This window comes from Leptidea sinapis, chromosome 12 (assembly GCF_905404315.1).
Source record: "Leptidea sinapis chromosome 12, ilLepSina1.1, whole genome shotgun sequence".
Taxonomy (NCBI): Eukaryota; Metazoa; Arthropoda; class Insecta; order Lepidoptera; family Pieridae; genus Leptidea; species Leptidea sinapis.
In genome coordinates this window covers 2,897,126-2,914,606 of record NC_066276.1, presented here as the reverse complement: position 1 = coordinate 2,914,606, position 17,481 = coordinate 2,897,126, and the positions used below count along the sequence as shown (strand labels likewise).

General features: G+C 38.4%; 2 protein-coding genes across 3 annotated transcripts; one reads left to right on the top strand and one right to left on the bottom strand.

Moving 5' to 3' along the window:
- Positions 1-958: 958 nt before the first annotated feature.
- Positions 959-14,679, top strand: LOC126967048 (cell division control protein 45 homolog). Of its 2 annotated transcripts, XM_050811372.1 has the most exons (10): positions 959-1,112; positions 1,197-1,487; positions 1,629-1,712; positions 1,854-1,988; positions 3,194-3,370; positions 5,398-5,555; positions 6,647-6,848; positions 9,236-9,430; positions 9,939-10,108; positions 12,611-14,679. In XM_050811372.1, exons 1-10 carry the CDS (start codon positions 1,062-1,064, stop codon positions 12,750-12,752), a joined length of 1,605 nt encoding a protein of 534 aa, XP_050667329.1. In that variant the 5' UTR covers positions 959-1,061; the 3' UTR covers positions 12,753-14,679. The 2 variants fall into 2 exon arrangements, with proteins under 2 accessions (XP_050667329.1, XP_050667330.1); XM_050811373.1 differs by lacking the exons at positions 959-1,112; positions 1,197-1,487; positions 1,629-1,712 and having other exon boundaries at positions 1,854-1,980.
- Positions 14,664-17,060, bottom strand: LOC126967056 (venom serine carboxypeptidase-like). The gene has a single exon (XM_050811385.1). It carries the CDS (start codon positions 16,399-16,401, stop codon positions 14,995-14,997), a length of 1,407 nt encoding a protein of 468 aa, XP_050667342.1. The 5' UTR covers positions 16,402-17,060; the 3' UTR covers positions 14,664-14,994.
- Positions 17,061-17,481: the final 421 nt, after the last annotated feature.

The window sequence follows — 17,481 nt, the reverse complement described above, 5'->3', positions numbered from 1 at the left end:
GTGTGTATTTTCTGAACTTGTAAATATTTTTTAAGTAACGATTGTAATTGGGTAACTAGTTTTAAGGATTTTGTATATATATCGTGTTACCTTTTAATAAATCATATCTTCCATATATCTTCCACATATTCCTTACAGTCAAGCAGTTGTTTTATTTAATCACCAAACGCTCAGTCTCTAAAAAAGTAACCGCGGTCGTCTTCTCGCGCGGCGATATTCAGAATGGACGATGTCACGTGGCGATTATTATTATATTTGTAGGAAAATTACTTGTTGTGAAGCACTAATTCCTCTCAATACCTACCACAAAAAATCTGAGGTATGATTAATATAATATATTTACGACTGCATGTATATGAATATACGATTATAATTATTATTGCGCATACTACAACCGGTGCCGCAGCAGCACTGAGCCAGCATCGAACAGATGATTTGTTCCGATGTTTATACATGCTTATCGTTAGAAAAAAACAATAAGAAGGGCATAGTTAGATTATGAGTCGTAAATAAGCTATCTATTATCTAAGCCTTTTTTGGGAATAAAACTTGTCTTCAGAATATGGTACTTTCATTGGCTATGTTTTATTCAACTTTGATTGTTGCTTTTGGCATCAATGCCGTAAATTTCAAGCCTTAAGTTGAAAGTTATACATAACGTTTCCTTTTTAGGGTAATGGGTATGTGCAGGATGGAGGAATTTTAATAATTTTTTCACTTATTTAATAGATTATAAAATAGCCATTGAAATACCATTTTTATTATTATGTACTAACCACAGGGAACAGGCTTACGAAAGGGAAGACTAAAACAAAACAATAGATTATATAAAACAAACACGAGCATCAGTTTTTTTAAAAAGAGCAACACTAAAATTTGGCGGGAAACAAAAAGTTAGTTGTTACTTGTACGATCTTGTTTTACTGTTTGTCACTATTTTACTACTGCTAATGTCAACTTTCACGCACCTAGCAGGTGTTTAGCCTTTCCCCACTTGTTGCTTAATTTGAAAATTGAAGATGGATTTATAAATTATGATATTATACTGAGGAGAGCAGAAAATGTTCGTGGAAGACATTAAAAATGACTTCTACAACAGTCTCCTAGGAAATGTGAGATTTTTTTTAAATGTTTATAATCGTGGATACATAGCCGTTGAAGTGTTTCTACATTATATATAAATAATTTCATTTCAGAGAGTTTTATTATTAGTCCACTATGATGTGGATGCAATATGTACCTGTAAAATACTTCAAGACTTATTTAAATGTGATAATATATCTTACACACTTGTCCCTGTTGGAGGTATATCTGAATTGAAGACTGCCTATGAAGAAAACAACGAAGAAATCAAATATGTAGTGTTAGTGAACTGTGGCGGGACAATTGATTTAGTCGATATCTTACAACCAGAAGAGGATGTGGTATTTTTTGTGTTAGACTCTCATAAACCTACAGATATTTGTAATGTGTACAGTGACGGACAGGTATGTTAGATACAAGATTTTGTTTATCAATCGTTAAGTGCTGTTATATTGATATAAGATAACTGTGTATGGTTTATAATGATTATATTAAGTTAATGATACAGTTTGTGTTTAGTGTTGTTTGTTTGATTGTAATTTCAGGTTAGGGTCATTTACAAAGATGATGAAGAGAACATTCCAAACTTCAATGATATATTTAGAGAGGATGAAGATGAAGATGATCATGTGAGTATTTTGTTTGAACCAACAAAAGTCATAAAAAAATTCAGGGATATTTAAAAATAGAATACTTAAAAAAATATTTAAATCCAAAAACACTACCATTTTATACTGTAAAATATTTTTTTTTGTTGCATGTTTTTTCAGGAACCAGAAGAGGAATTACAGGGAACTGAGAGACTAGAAGCTGTAGTCCAGAAAAGAAGGGAGAGAAAGGCTTGGGAGGAAAGGAGACACACTCTTATGTTTAATTACACACAGTTTTCATATTATGGTAAACCGGTAAGACTTCTATATAGGTATTTCAAATATAAATAACTTTATTTACATGATGAGAATGAATTTTATAATAAGTTATCATTTAATTATTATTACCACTGGTTTCTGATCTTGTACTAGATTATCCAACCCCAGAGAAGAAAGCAGTTTATTAATATATTCAGGAAGTGAGTTGCCAGTTCATCAATTACAGTATTTAATGTTTTTGTCTGAGCTTTTTGTACTTGCCTATATAAATAATTAATATCAGTTTATTGCCGTTATTAAAAATGTTATTTTTGATTTTGTACAGATAGCATAATAATTTTATGCTAGTCAAAACAAAGTTCTAAATTCTTATTGAAGCGTAATTTATTCAGTAAAGTTTCCAAGAGCTGCTACAGTGTCTGGGTTCTAGTTCTCTGAATAGCTTGATGATTTGGAGTTGTGTAAAGGCATTGATTATTGTGTGTTTTGTGACATGTTTATCATTGAGGACTGTTGCTGTTGAAAACCTTTTTTTATTATCCTTACCGTCTTGGTTTGGGGCACTTCTCTTCAGAGTGCATTTTTCCCAGGTTTCATCAAATCAAAATTATTTTATTTCATAGGTAAATTGCATTACACTTGAAATATGTCATTTTTTATACTCTAGCTCATTCAGAAGGCAGACTTCCTTAGAGAAGAACGAGGAAACTCTAGGGTTGCTCTTTACAAAACGGAATGGTATTACAGGTTCTTATTTTCAATTAAATTTACAAATCATTTCAATTACAATATATATAAAGTGATGCAACAAAATACACAAACATCAATTAAATGCCTTACACAAGTAACTAAAAAAATTAATAAGTAAAAACATAGTTATAGTTATTGAGTACATACTTAAAGTACAATACAGTAGATGCATCAATCCGCACATACGGTATTTAGTTTAGGTATCACGCGAGCATTTTATTAGATATATACTTAAAAATATATATAATAACTTTAATTTAAGAAAATAAAGGAAATAAAAAAAATCAGATTTCCCAGTGAGAGGATCATCCAGCCACCACAAGCAGCGCCCGTTCATGAGCATGACACATGGACATATTTTAGGGAAAGGAACGACCCGCCCCACGTCGTCGCCACAATTAAAAATTAGTACATTAAAAAAGCTTGTTAATTATTGTGTAACAAAATAATCCTTCTCAATGAATTGCTATGGTGATTTTTGTTGTGTGCAGAGTGGTTGTGTGGCTTTGGAGTTGGCGGTTCGTGCTTCTCGCTGTAACACGGCGGCACTCTGGGCTGCCGCGGTTGCGTGCACGGCGCACTCCGCATTGCACCTGCGGACTAACGCTCGTTGTTTGCTCGACGCCGAACCCCTGCACCGCTATTTAGCCACACACTCTCATGCTGAGGTAATTAAACAACTGATAAAATATATACTATGTCCCACGGCCACATGGAGGGAAAGTACCTTAAATATTTTAGATGTAACATTTTACTGAAAGAAGACTTTATTTTAATTTAATAAATAATTTAAGAAGCTAGAGGCTACCAGCCTCAGGATGGGTCTGGCAATAAATACGGCCAAAACCAAGGTCATGGTCGTCGACCGCTTCGCAGCCATCCCGCGCACTTATCTCCTACAGAGCTATGAAACCGTGGATCAGTTCAACTATCTTGGCTCAGTGATCACGAACAGAGGTAACTGCGAGATCGAAATAAGGAGGCGAATTGGAATGGCCAAAACAGTAATGACACAGCTAAGCAAGGTGTGGAAGGACAGAAATATCACCAATCGGACGAAAATTCACCTGGTCCGCTCTCTTGTCTTTCCCATCGCGCTCTATGGAGCTGAAACTTGGACCCTGAAATCGACTGATAGACAACGGATTGACGCGTTTGAGATGTGGTGCTGGCGCCGCCTGCTAAGGATACCATGGGCAGCTTACCGCAATAACGCCTCGATCCTTATACAGCTTAAAATAGGGAGCAGTCCACGTCTATCCACTACATGTCTGCAGCGGATCATGAGATACTTTGGCCACATTGCACGACGCGGTGCTGATAACCTTGAACGTCTGATGGTCACCGGGAAAATTGAGGGGAAGAGACCAAGAGGCCGGAGCCCACGACGCTGGTCTGACCAAATATCCGAGCAGACTAAACAACCCATCAGCATCGCACTCCACCATGCGACAGACCGAAACAGATGGAGGAAAGCTGTAGACGAACTTAAGCGGAGTCACGATCTTCAGCAATGAGGGAACGACTGTGAAGAAGAAAACAATTTAAACTGCATTTATAAATTTTAAATAAATGTGAATCAAATACCATAATGTCAGTTGTATGTCCTTATGGCAATATTAGCTTTTAATTAAATGGTGCTTTTATTTCTGATTTTGTGTTATGTTGTACCAAAAAATAATCATTCTGATGAATGAGCCTTTTGATCAGTGTGATTAAGCTACAGGGTATTATTTTGAGTAGCCGTTTCGCTTCCTGTTTCTACCAGGCAATTATTTAAAATCTATGAACGCAATTTAATTTGTTTTTAAAATTAAAATAAAGTATTCTTTCTGTACATCTACAATATTTAAGAGGAAAAAATATTTTTTTTGACATTCACAAGTGTCATTTCCGTGACCTACATGAATAAAGTTATTTTGATTTAAGGTACTTCCCCTCTATGTGGTATAGCTTTGGGACACCTGTATAGAAGGTTTACAAGTTTTTGCAAGTTCGTTTAAATTACGATTATCAGAAAAAGTCTACAGAGCTCGTAAAATTGAACACCTGTTGATTCTGCTTGTATGTTCTAAAATCAAAAATGTATTCCACATTTCTGTCCCACCATATTTTTTCGGTTTTAAATTGAATAACCCTACTTAAACACATGGCTGAGTTATATTGTCTGTGCCTAATATTATGACAAAGTATTCCCGTTTTTTACTTTTAATTTGAAGGTTGAAGAGTATTTACATCATCGATTCTTATCATGGTATTATCGTTATATAAGTTTTGATAAACAGCACACTGGTCTTATTTGTGCCTAGTATAGTCCAACAAAGTCACCGATATAGCCGATCGATGATCTTTGGGGGAGGCCTTTGTCCAGCAGTGCACGTCTTCCGGCTGATGATGATGATGACTATGGTCTAACAAAAGCTAACGTGCGGACTCTCTTATATACCTCAGTGTGTTTTCAAGAAATGCGATAGTAACCACGGAATGACCGAGTTTTCAGGAGATTACATATTAGTTAAACTGATGAAAAATGATTATTTTTACAATCTAGAACAAATGTACACATGAAATAGTTGATACAAGTGTCTTCAGGCGATTGAGATGAAGAGCATAGCATATCGGTTTTTAACAGCCAGTGCACTATTTTGCTAACTATGGATGTTGAGAGAAAACGTGAAAAATATTTATGTTTCAGGGTGCTCGCGTGGTTGTTGAGAAAGACTTGTGTATACCGTTGTACCGCTGCTGGTCAGTAGAGAGTGCCTTGAGCCACGCTCGCTGCCTGGCGCCCGTGCTGCGTCTGCATGCTGCCTCCGGCCCCGCGCGCTTGAGACAGCTGCTCGCTGATATGGGGTAACCGATTGTGTCTTGCAGGAGGAATCATAGGAGCGTTGCCGGCTTTTAAGGAGGCGTACGCGCTTTTTTTGAAGGTACCCATGTCGTATCGTCCCGGAAACACCGCACAAGGAAGTTCATTCCACAGCTTTATGTTATAGGCTATTTCGCAACTTATTACAAATTGTGGATAACCTACCAGATTATAGGGTAAAACACGTACTACCCGGCCAACCTTACTTGGGACCTGAATCGAGAAGCTGCCATTCTCCCTTTCCGCGTTCTCCACCCCGCCGTCATCATATTAGTAGCGATAGCAACTTAGCACACTAAATATCCCTAGATTATTATTCATTATTATACTATTATGCTTGGTTTTCTTACGTTTAATTCTACCTTCTGAACATAACGTATTTAATAATAATTACTTAACATTTATTAAGTGTTCGGAACATTAGAAAAAATATCCCGCTAATTCCATACCTAAACGTTTAAAATTTTACTTATGACGACTTTGAGCTCTTCGAGCTCATAGATAGATAGATGATGAACACTGGATTCGCTGTCAGCGTATGTAAATGAGATAGCGATAGTCTGTGACATGCGTTATGTTTTAATGTTTTCGTTATGAACGATTTGTACATCATAATTGACAACAACGTCCCATATTTAAATAATATCTGAATTCACTCCTAATCAGACAATTAATAATCAGAATGAAATGAATTCCCAAATGATTGCCAAAATGAAGTGGCAGTGGGCAGGGCACATAGCTCGGCGGACAGATGGCCGTTGGGGCAGTAAGGTCCTCGAATGACGACCACGTACCGGAAGGCGTAGTGTTGGTAGGCAAGATTGCCGGAGTAGGTTGGATGAGCAGCGCAGGACCAATCGTTATGGCGATATTAGGGGGAGGCCTTCGTCCAGCTGTGGACGTCTTCCGGCTAAAATGATGATGATGATAATGAATCAGAATTTAAATTAAATATAATTTTACCACGGCAACCATTATTTGTTGGAAGCCGATAAACTGGGTCCAATCAACAATAACAAGCAGATATTGTAGTGTACCTCACTCCTCTAATACATGTGCGTCTGCGCTGCGCCAGGTTCCCGCTGCAGCAGGCGCGGCAGGCGTACCGCTCCATGGACGTGGAGCTGCGTCACGGGCTCCTGTCGGCGCTGGAGTCGGCGGCCCCGCGCCTCCGCCTGCCCGCGCCGGCGCGCGCCGCCTTCCTGCTGCGGCGACCGCATGCGCACGTGCTCGCCGCGCTTGACACCGTGCTCGCTGTCATGGCGCTCATTGAACACGTGAGTCATGACCGCATCGCTGCCACGCTGCCACTTTAATGTTGTGCATGATTTACATAAATAATGGTATTAATACATTACCATTTCTCATTACGAAAAATAGTATACGATAGTATTAAGTTGCGCAAAGTTCGACCACTACAGTTATTTTGAATAACTGGGTGGCGTTGGGGCTCGTTGTCCGTATTAAGAAAACGGCAGGATAAAAACACAGAACGCACGTTTTGACAGGTCCATTCCAGACGACAAAGATGTAAACAAACCGGCGCGAGCGAGAGCGCCCGGGCTCGGAGCGACAGTGTTAATGCGAACAGAGTGCCAGAGATGACGCGCGCGTATACATCTTGGAATCGTTCGCTTACTTTTATACATTCCCGCCCGCTCTTGTCAACGTCTGGGAAAGTGGTACTTTGCGAACGTAAATGCATGCGCAAAATAAAACTGCACGATAATAGGAAAAATAATATACTCCGCGGTATTCTCTTCCGTGACTGCTAGGTCACGTGATTATCCTAAAAATACGACATCAGTTGCGATGACTGCTTTCAAACTATTCTCGAATGAAACAACGATATAAACTTGCTATAGGTGTGAGCGACACGACAGTAGCAATGAAATGAGGAGCTGTCATTAAGACAATACCAAGCGAAGTAAGGATATTATAAAACTATGACAAATATAAGGTCGGAACTCGTATTTTTTATATTTAAGGTGTTTTTATACATCGATAGCAAAAGAAAATAAACTCTTTTTAATTGTTTTGTTCTGAATTTTTCATGTGACATTTTGACTCTTGTTTTGACATTAGTACCAATGATATTTAAAAGTATAGATAGGTTACGTAGACAACATTCGATGTTTGAAAATGACACACTAACGCACTCATGAATAATTTAACATTGCAATAGCACACTACATTACGATTACACGTCAAAGAAGAATAGTAAATGCAATTATCGCAAGCGAAAAAGAGATAACTCTAATTTGCTAATTGCTTCGTATTTGTATAGAAATATACAGTTAATTCATCAGATATGATTTTTTACCGTACACCGTGATTTATGCCTAAATTACGATTTCAAATTCAAATAATTTTATTCAAAATAGGATTCAAAATCACTTATTGAACGTCAAAATCTACCACCCATTTAAAAGAGAAAGATTCATTCATGAGTTCATGTAGTAAGCTATAAAGTAGTAAAACTGCATTAAAATTAGGTAGATAATTTGTCATTGATTTTATATGATACAGCCACATTGATGATATCAATTATTTATACATAAAATAATAAAAAACATACAGACATTAAAAAGCAAAACAGAAAGAAAGGTATCTACAGTTAGGGTCCTATTTTTACAATTTTACTAACGACGGCTCCCAAAAAGTTTTAAGTTTACAATTTTTATTTTTTGTATCTTATATTATTTATGCATGTCTTTTTGTTGAGGGTTTATTACAATAAGGTAATGGGAGAAGAAGAAAATGATCCAGTGATTCTTCTGCAGTTAGCAAGGGATATACTGAAAGGGACAGTGTTACTGAAAAAACTACTACATAAACAAATAGCACTCATTGTCTACGTCCGCTACCTACCCTAAAACTTGTTTTAGTAGTTTTATAGTTCAGCTACCTATATACGGACTTGTTAATTAAAAATTATTACATTTCGTATTACATTCACTGCAGCGACGACTTTTTACATCATTTCCTAAAATATTTTACCTCGATCATCATCATTTTGTCATTTCTGTACGTTAATCTATGATCGGCTTGGCGGCGACCGGCGTTGTCATGGCGACATATTTATTTTGTTAGATAAATATTGAAATCAAATAAAATTTTATAATTCATGATTTCTTAACTGTGGTATGTAATTCTATGATTTTTTTTACTTTCGTAATTAGTGCATCGTCCCATAACACAAGACGACGTTTTAATGTTGTACCTATATCAAATTGTAAGCAATTCTGTCAATAACAAACGCGTGTGTATCGTTTTTGTATGGAGAGAGCGACTACGACCAAAGGAACCAATTGACTCCATTTAGGCGATTGATTTTCGGCGCGCTAGTGACATTTCTACCTCTTTTAATACTATAATTGATTAGTACTAAGAATGTAAACAATGATTGAATAATTGAATTTGCAAAACGTGACACTAAGATAATATATTCGTCTAGATAGACAGCTGCTGTGAATACGTCGAAAAAATATTACGGTTAGCCTCTATTTTCAGCTAACGCACGCACACTAAAGCGATTTATAGTCGGTGATGTAAGACATAGCTGTCATGCACACTAAAGTAATAAACCTGGCCTGGCTATGAGTTACCTAACAGCAAGAGCCTCTATCTAGACGTATAATAATGTTTTTTTAAATTGTTTCAGGATACAATACCCAAAGCGGATGGTTTTCAGAAGGCCCTGGCGGCGTTACAAATAACCGGGGAGAATGAATCTCTTAAATTTGGCATTGCCGCTGCAAAGAGATCTATGGAGGCTGTAGGCAGGCTGTCAAATGGCATACTATCTTCTAAAAGTTTAATGCTAGCGGGACCGTTTAATTACTTTATCATTCAAGAAGTTAGTATAGCCTTTACTTAACTAATACTATATTGAGTTTGTGCGATTGTAAGGGGGGAGGGGGGAATCTCTGGATCTAATGATACCGATTTTGAAAGACACTTTATTTGTGTCTTATGCTATATATTAACACGAAATGAGAGATATATCATTTTTTGTGTATAATATATGCATGTTGCTACGGTCCTAGTATTGTTCCTTGGGGGAACCCATATCACGCAGAATTCAGGCTGCTTTCATTTATTCCAAGTTTAACAAGTTGTTGGCGATACGTATAGTACAATTCAAATATTGTGTGTGAGTTACAGTGCTGCTACTATCATTAAATTTACTACAAGCCACAAAATTATTTATTTTGTGGCTAACCATATCGAAAGCTTTCTTTTGTTCACCTTAAACGCTAGTTATAATTTTGTTTCTGTTCTTTCTCTTAATGTTAGTAGTGGTAACCAATCTTGTCGTTTGCGAAATGACTCATGAGATTTTAATTACAATGTATGTTTAACAGGGCGTTAGCGAGTGCTGGTGTGTGCGGGGCCCGCTGTGGCTAGGCGAGGTAGCGCGCTGGGTAGCGGGTGCCACGGGTGGCTCGCGACCGCTTCTAGCTTCTGCGCCGCTGTCCGCCACACACTGTCTACTGCTGGGGCTGCCACCGCGCCACGACGCCGAGCCACGCAAGTATGTCTCTCCCTATACAATGTTGGCGAGGTGGCGGGTGCGACGGGTGGCTCGCGACCGCTTCTAGCTTCTGCGCCGCTGTCCGCCACACACTGTCTACTGCTGGGGCTGCCACCGCGCCACGACGCCGAGCCACGCAAGTATGTCTCTCCCTATACAATGTTGGCGGGGTGGCGGGTGCGACGGGTGGCTCGCGACCGCTTCTAGCTTCTGCGCCGCTGTCCGCCACACACTGTCTACTGCTGGGGCTGCCACCGCGCCACGACGCCGAGCCACGCAAGTATGTCTCTCCCTATACAATGTTGGCGAGGTGGCGGGTGCGACGGGTGGCTCGCGACCGCTTCTAGCTTCTGCGCCGCTGTCCGCCACACACTGTCTACTGCTGGGGCTGCCACCGCGCCACGACGCCGAGCCACGCAAGTATGTCTCTCCCTATACAATGTTGGCGAGGTGGCGGGTGCGACGGGTGGCTCGCGACCGCTTCTAGCTTCTGCGCCGCTGTCCGCCACACACTGTCTACTGCTGGGGCTGCCACCGCGCCACGACGCCGAGCCACGCAAGTATGTCTCTCCCTATACAATGTTGGCGAGGTGGCGGGTGCGACGGGTGGCTCGCGACCGCTTCTAGCTTCTGCGCCGCTGTCCGCCACACACTGTCTACTGCTGGGGCTGCCACCGCGCCACGACGCCGAGCCACGCAAGTATGTCTCTCCCTATACAATGTTGGCGAGGTGGCGGGTGCGACGGGTGGCTCGCGACCGCTTCTAGCTTCTGCGCCGCTGTCCGCCACACACTGTCTACTGCTGGGGCTGCCACCGCGCCACGACGCCGAGCCACGCAAGTATGTCTCTCCCTATACAATGTTGGCGAGGTGGCGGGTGCGACGGGTGGCTCGCGACCGCTTCTAGCTTCTGCGCCGCTGTCCGCCACACACTGTCTACTGCTGGGGCTGCCACCGCGCCACGACGCCGAGCCACGCAAGTATGTCTCTCCCTATACAATGTTGGCGAGGTGGCGGGTGCGACGGGTGGCTCGCGACCGCTTCTAGCTTCTGCGCCGCTGTCCGCCACACACTGTCTACTGCTGGGGCTGCCACCGCGCCACGACGCCGAGCCACGCAAGTATGTCTCTCCCTATACAATGTTGGCGAGGTGGCGGGTGCGACGGGTGGCTCGCGACCGCTTCTAGCTTCTGCGCCGCTGTCCGCCACACACTGTCTACTGCTGGGGCTGCTACCGCGCCACGACGCCGAGCCACGCAAGTATGTCTCTCCCTATACAATGTTGGCGTGGGGCTGGTTGGGCAATATATAGATGTATAACAGTTTATCTCCTCGCTTTGTGCATCTCAAGGGTGTAAAAATTGGGTCGTCCCTGGTACTAGGTGACTAAGGGCTCTGATGATGTAGATGCGTTAAGTTGATGCCCTACTTTGATGTTGATGCACGAACGATAAACTGGCTTGGGTGGCGGCGGCTAAGTGACGCAATGTTTCGCATAGGTAGGTAAGTGTCGCGAACTGGCAATCTTAACATGGTAATCTGTGTATAATTTTGCATTGGCGTGTCATTTATCGCCCACGCGGCTCACAGCCTCACAGCGTCCTTGTTGGATGACCTACTTATTATAAATTCTAATAATTGTCAAGTATCCGTCGGCGCCTCTTGGGATTTTAGGGTATTGCCTACGCCTTCGTCTCACAACACCAGCGACCAGCTGCGTATGGCACTACTACAGCAGATTCAAATATATGTTTCTTTCCGTTTATCAATCTTACCCTTCGAGCAGGTTTTGTTTCCGTTCCAGTGATCCTAGTACGTGTGCTATTGCACAAGCCGATAAAATACCACAGAGCATTCACACCTAGTACTGTGGTACTGATCTGTGCCACATAGCAGCCCTATCGTCCAGATAACATCGGCAAATGGCCCGAGCAAAAATTTATGCACGTCGTCTAAATCGGCAAAAAGCTTTCAAAGTCACCCGGTACGGACACATTAAATCTTTCGCAGTCGAAAGCTGGTTTTGGTAACTTCAGGAGGCAATCCCTGCCACCGCAGCACATGGAGACTGGCTCCCTGTGCCATACGGCAAAGGTGAAGGCTGATCTTCTGAGCACTCTTTTTGCGTCTAACAAGGCTCATTTTTATGAGCGGGGCGTTATTGTTTTTACAATGGAAATACACAATTCTAATCGCGCTGTACTTATAACGATTGATGAACCGGATTCATCTCAGGGGTGTGCCCCTGAGTATCACTTTGAATTATTTGACTACGTGCAATGCAGGGTTTATCGAATCATCGGGTATACAGTACTTTGTAAACGGCTCGAAGACTAGTGTTGCGTAAAGACACCATTACATTGTGGATTTTCTGAAGACTCAAGAAAGAGACTCATGAAAAGCTTTTTGACTTGATTCCTGCTGGTAAATTGCATTCTACCACTTGGATGTGACGATAGACAAATTGTTTTATTTATTTATACAAAATAATTTTTTTTTCAGTTTATTCGGGGCAGCTTTTGAACAGGCAGCTACAAAGAGTAGTGTTAGTGTGTCGCTGGACTATGTGGACACTTCAGTAGTGGTGTTGCCAACCTCACAGCGGACTCAGTTCCTGGACGCGCTCACCGCATTACTGGCATGATCTCATAACTTACTGTACACAACATTTTTTATGTTTATCTGACTAATTGAAACACTTAAATTGTTGGGCACAAGGTTATATTTTGTCATTACTGGATGCAATCATCATGACCAACACATATGACCTACTATTAACATGGTTGAAAAGATTCTCTGACTAGGAATTAACAAGCACCACAATGTTCAAAATCGGTATTAATGTGAATATTAATTACAATATGACAAGGCTATCTAGGGAGTTGTGCCTCATCAGGTTATTAGCCTCTCACTTTTCTATATTGCCACGATATATCTGGGTTAACCTTACCTAACTTTTCTTACCATTGACTTGAAAAGGCCATCAGTTGTAACATGGTTTCACTTCTGGAATAAGTATAAATCAGTCTGTCCTGGGCCGAATATTCTACAGTCCAATGACTAAAATGTGTATACAAGAATAAGTATAAATGGAAGTCTGTCCTGGGCCGAATATTCTACAGTCCAATGACAAAAATGTGTATACAAGAATAAGTATAAATCGAAGTCTGTCCTGGGCCGAATATTCTACAGTCCAATGACAAAAATGTGTATACAAGAATAAGTATAAATCGAAGTCTGTCCTGGGCCGAATATTCTACAGTTCAATGAATAAATGTGTATAGTACATAAGGCATTCAGCACACAGTCACTGTCAAATTTAAAGATAGATGTCCTCGAATTTTCCAGAGCTATTGCCCGCGATTTTGATCGCGTGGAAATGATGTGGGTTACCAGAAATTATGTTGACCCTTGCTCTGCGAAAGACGAAATCTATCCCACTGGAACCGTAAATTTTCTCAGTATCAAAAGTGGACCATCCTTTATTCCAGATTATAATCTATCTCTGTGCTAAATTAAGAGTCTGTTGTTATTGAGTAACAAACATCAAAATTTTCACATTAATAATATTAGATTTCATATGATCATGTCATAAGAACAATATTATAAAAGAACTAATTCAAACAAAAAAACTGCATGTTGGATACAAATCTGTTTAACTTTAAAATTAGACTACCTATGAAGACATGTTCAAAACAAAGAGTTTCAATTTATTTGAATAAATAATAGTTTTCAGCCAGTTTGTTAATATTCAATAATTTGTATCTTATTTAACAAAATATGGCAGGTTACTATTTATTCACAGAATTTGAGCAGATACCGAAAAATGTACTTAACCAATTTTTTGTGAGCTTTTTAGTCTGTGTATTTGGAACAGTCAAGAAAAAAAACAGTTTATTTCATAGGTTAGCTTATTAAATAAATCATCACATAACCAACAGTCATGTACTATTAAGTAATTTTTAAATACTAGAAATGGATTTGACTTTAATTTACTTATGTTCACCATGAAAATAGCAGCTTGTTGACCATAGAAATCTAAATAAGAATGTCTAGACATATCCTGGTTAAAGATGTCAGCGAGCAAGTAGTGATGGATTGGACATGAAACAATCTGTAAATATGTCAATACTAATATACAATCTTTACTTATACCATATACCAATTAAAATATTATATTTTATCAGCAAGTCTTATTTTTAACAAAACAGCTGTTTTTTAAATAAAATACGTGTGGATAAATTTTCACTCTGAGATTCTTAAAAAGGAATTAGCACTAATAATATTTCTATTACCTTCTTATTTAAGATTTCTATTTTGGTGAATAGTTAGCTAATTTAGTACCTGTAATAAAGTTCATAGGCTCAACAAAAAATATTTTATAATCTCTAAATTGTGTTTTAAATATGATCCATTTTAGAGATTTTTTAACCTTATGTACAAAACTCCTCTAATTTTCTAAGAATGTTTATGAAATGTGTGTGAATGAGTGTAAAAAAATGTTTGTTTAGGGAACACAATGTTATTTATTTTTAAATAATAATTGAAAATAAAATTTGTACATATGAAAAGGCATTTAATTCTTTGTAAAACTTAAAATTTAAGTGAGTAATGAGTATTCCTTGTGTTAACAAAGTTAATAGTAATATTATTATTGGAGTATAAACACTTAAATCATTAAGAAATATTACATCTATAAATGAGAATATAAATTATTATTATATAATATACTCAGTCAGTGCTTAGATTGGGGTGTAGCAATTTAGCAGAGGCCAGCTGAACATGATGTGATGTTACACCCTAAAATCTCTACCTTAATGAGTGAGTGATATTACTATCATATCTTACCACAGTCAACACCTATTATGATAAAAAGCTAAAATCTATTATTTGTTTTCAATAAACATTGTAATCAAATCCATTGCCCATTTAGCTTGATCATGAGGTACCATATGTCCAGCATTTCTAACCAATACTTCAGTTAAATTTCCTGCTTTCTTATAGTAACCTGCAATCTCACCTTCTACTCTCCAAATTTTTCTAAGTGCCAACTTGTATTCATAGTTGGATGAAAAATTAAGGTTACGAAGAAAATTCTCTGTTAATGGGTATGCCACAATTATGTCCAATATAATAATAATATAAAACAACATTCTATAAAAATTTAAAAGTGTAGAAATATATGGTGCTACAGATTGTAAGATGTCTTCTGCTAAATTTATTTGCACATCTTTGCCTGAATTAAAAGGCAAACGCCCAACATGTACACTACTTCTTACTTTATCATTATTTAGTAGATCTATTAAAATACTCATATCTGTATTATCTTTGTCAAATAGAAAATTATAATAAGTATTAAATCCAGTAAAGTCCCTAAAATATGAGAAATTACTTAAATCACCATCCATTAGTTTGTCCATCATAATACCAGCCTGTACCCAGTTCTTTTTCTGGATTTCATCAATAATTTTCAGTTGCTGTTGAGAGAAAAATATTCTCTGATTTCGATCTAGAAGCCCAAGCTGGTAGAGATAATTACAATAATCTATCTGATTAATGGGATCACAGTAAGCATTGCCTAATGCCATACCTTTCAAATTTATTTTATTTTTGGCTATTAAGTTTTGCTTATGAATAAAAACACCTAATGAAGGGATATATTTTCCAGCATAAGATTCACCAGTTATGTAAAAATCATTATATTTCAACATAGGAAATAATTCAAAAAATTGTTGCATGCACTCATAGAGGCCTTCTGCAATACAAATTTCATCTTTGCAGTATCCTTGTGCATCCTTGGTGAAACTAAATCCAGTGCCCACAGGATTATCAATAAATATAATGTTGTATTTCAAAGCCCAGTGATACTTTCTTGTAGCAAATCCTCCTTTTTTTGCTATTAATGGGCCATTTTCTGTGAAAAGTCCATATAACGAGGATGCACCAGGCCCTCCCTGTAGCCATAAAATAACTGGAGCTGCTATATTTTTATTAAATGCAGGAAAGAACCAAAAATACATGTTGGATTCATATTTTTTGTTAATTGTAAAGAAGCCGGCGTAACTTTGAAATCCTATTTTTTGCGTAAGATAAACTCTTGAAAGGTTCCTTGCTAGTTCACCTTCTTGTCTTTCTAAATATGGAGTAAGTATTAACGGATCTCCAGCATCGCTGTTTTTGTTCGCTACTAGATCAATGCGTGGATACACGAAAGGAAAAGATACTGCCTGAGCCACTCGCAGTTTAACTACAAAAGTTAGAACAGTTATCACTCCAATACAAATGTTATTCATTGTAATACAGTAGAGGCACTAGGGCACAAAACATAACACAAAAAAAAAAGTACTACAGTTATCCAGAGCTTTAGAAACTGGAATCAAGTATTACTAAACGTACTCAGTGACTGGAATCCTAAATACGATTCTCGTGACTCGTGAGACCAATAGTCAATACTTATGTTTATTTCATTACCTACGTAGTACGTACACATCAATAATAAGTCGAAACCGAAATGGCTGCCATTGTAACTTCAAATGTGACGGTTTTTTTTAAATCCATATGGAGGACCTAGGTACAATTTATAAGACAGGGACCGTACCGAGTATGACGGCCGACTAATTTGTGGGAGGCGCCCACTAGATCGTACCAAACAGACCATGTGTTTAGGCTATAAGTGGTTCGAACTTCGAGTAAGAAATAAAGTCTTTTTATTTAATAAGGGTCTTATGCGCAATGTAAACGACCAAACATATTTGTCAAATTCTGTTTTGGTTGATCAAGGTCATCAAAACCTCACACCGTTCAATCAAGTTCGTCAAGCAGTTGGTAGAAAATTACGCGTTTGTTTGACAATCTCAGCCGTGCACCAACATGTTTAAAAAACACTATCAATAATTAAACACGACGTCAATAAAATTTTCATTCAAACGCGCCTTCCAAACGCATCAATACAGAACACTTTTTCTATCACATCAAACACGGCCACAGACTATAAAAAAAATTTACAATCACGTTAAATTTGTCAACAATGACCGCTTACAGTACGTTCACATTTATTTTACCTCTAGCTGTTAGGTTAGCTAACCTGAGCGTAATGTTGCCATATTTAGTTTCTATGACTCCCTTATTCAACTTGTTAAATTTTACGGTAATGCTGATAATTTTTTTATACAATATAATGATATATTTGAACGTAAAGTTTGTAATAAGATTTTTTGTTATCGGGCCGGACGAACGCATTTAAATTAATCTATATTTGGAATCATCGGTTGTACATAAATTTGCTTACCATAATTTTTGTTATATTTGATAAAGTAAGTAAAGGTAAATTTTCAATTATAATTACATCAGTGTGATATATTTACTGTTAATAT

Coding starts and splice junctions, on each gene's coding strand:
- LOC126967048 (XM_050811372.1), top strand. CDS start 1,062: ATGTTCGTGGAAGACATTAAAAATGACTTCTACAACAGTCTCCTAGGA. Junction 3,371..5,397: donor CCACACACTCTCATGCTGAG/GTAATTAAACAA, acceptor TTTATGTTTCAG/GGTGCTCGCGTGGTTGTTGA. Junction 5,556..6,646: donor CAGCTGCTCGCTGATATGGG/GTAACCGATTGT, acceptor GCGCTGCGCCAG/GTTCCCGCTGCAGCAGGCGC.
- LOC126967056 (XM_050811385.1), bottom strand. CDS start 16,401: ATGAATAACATTTGTATTGGAGTGATAACTGTTCTAACTTTTGTAGTT.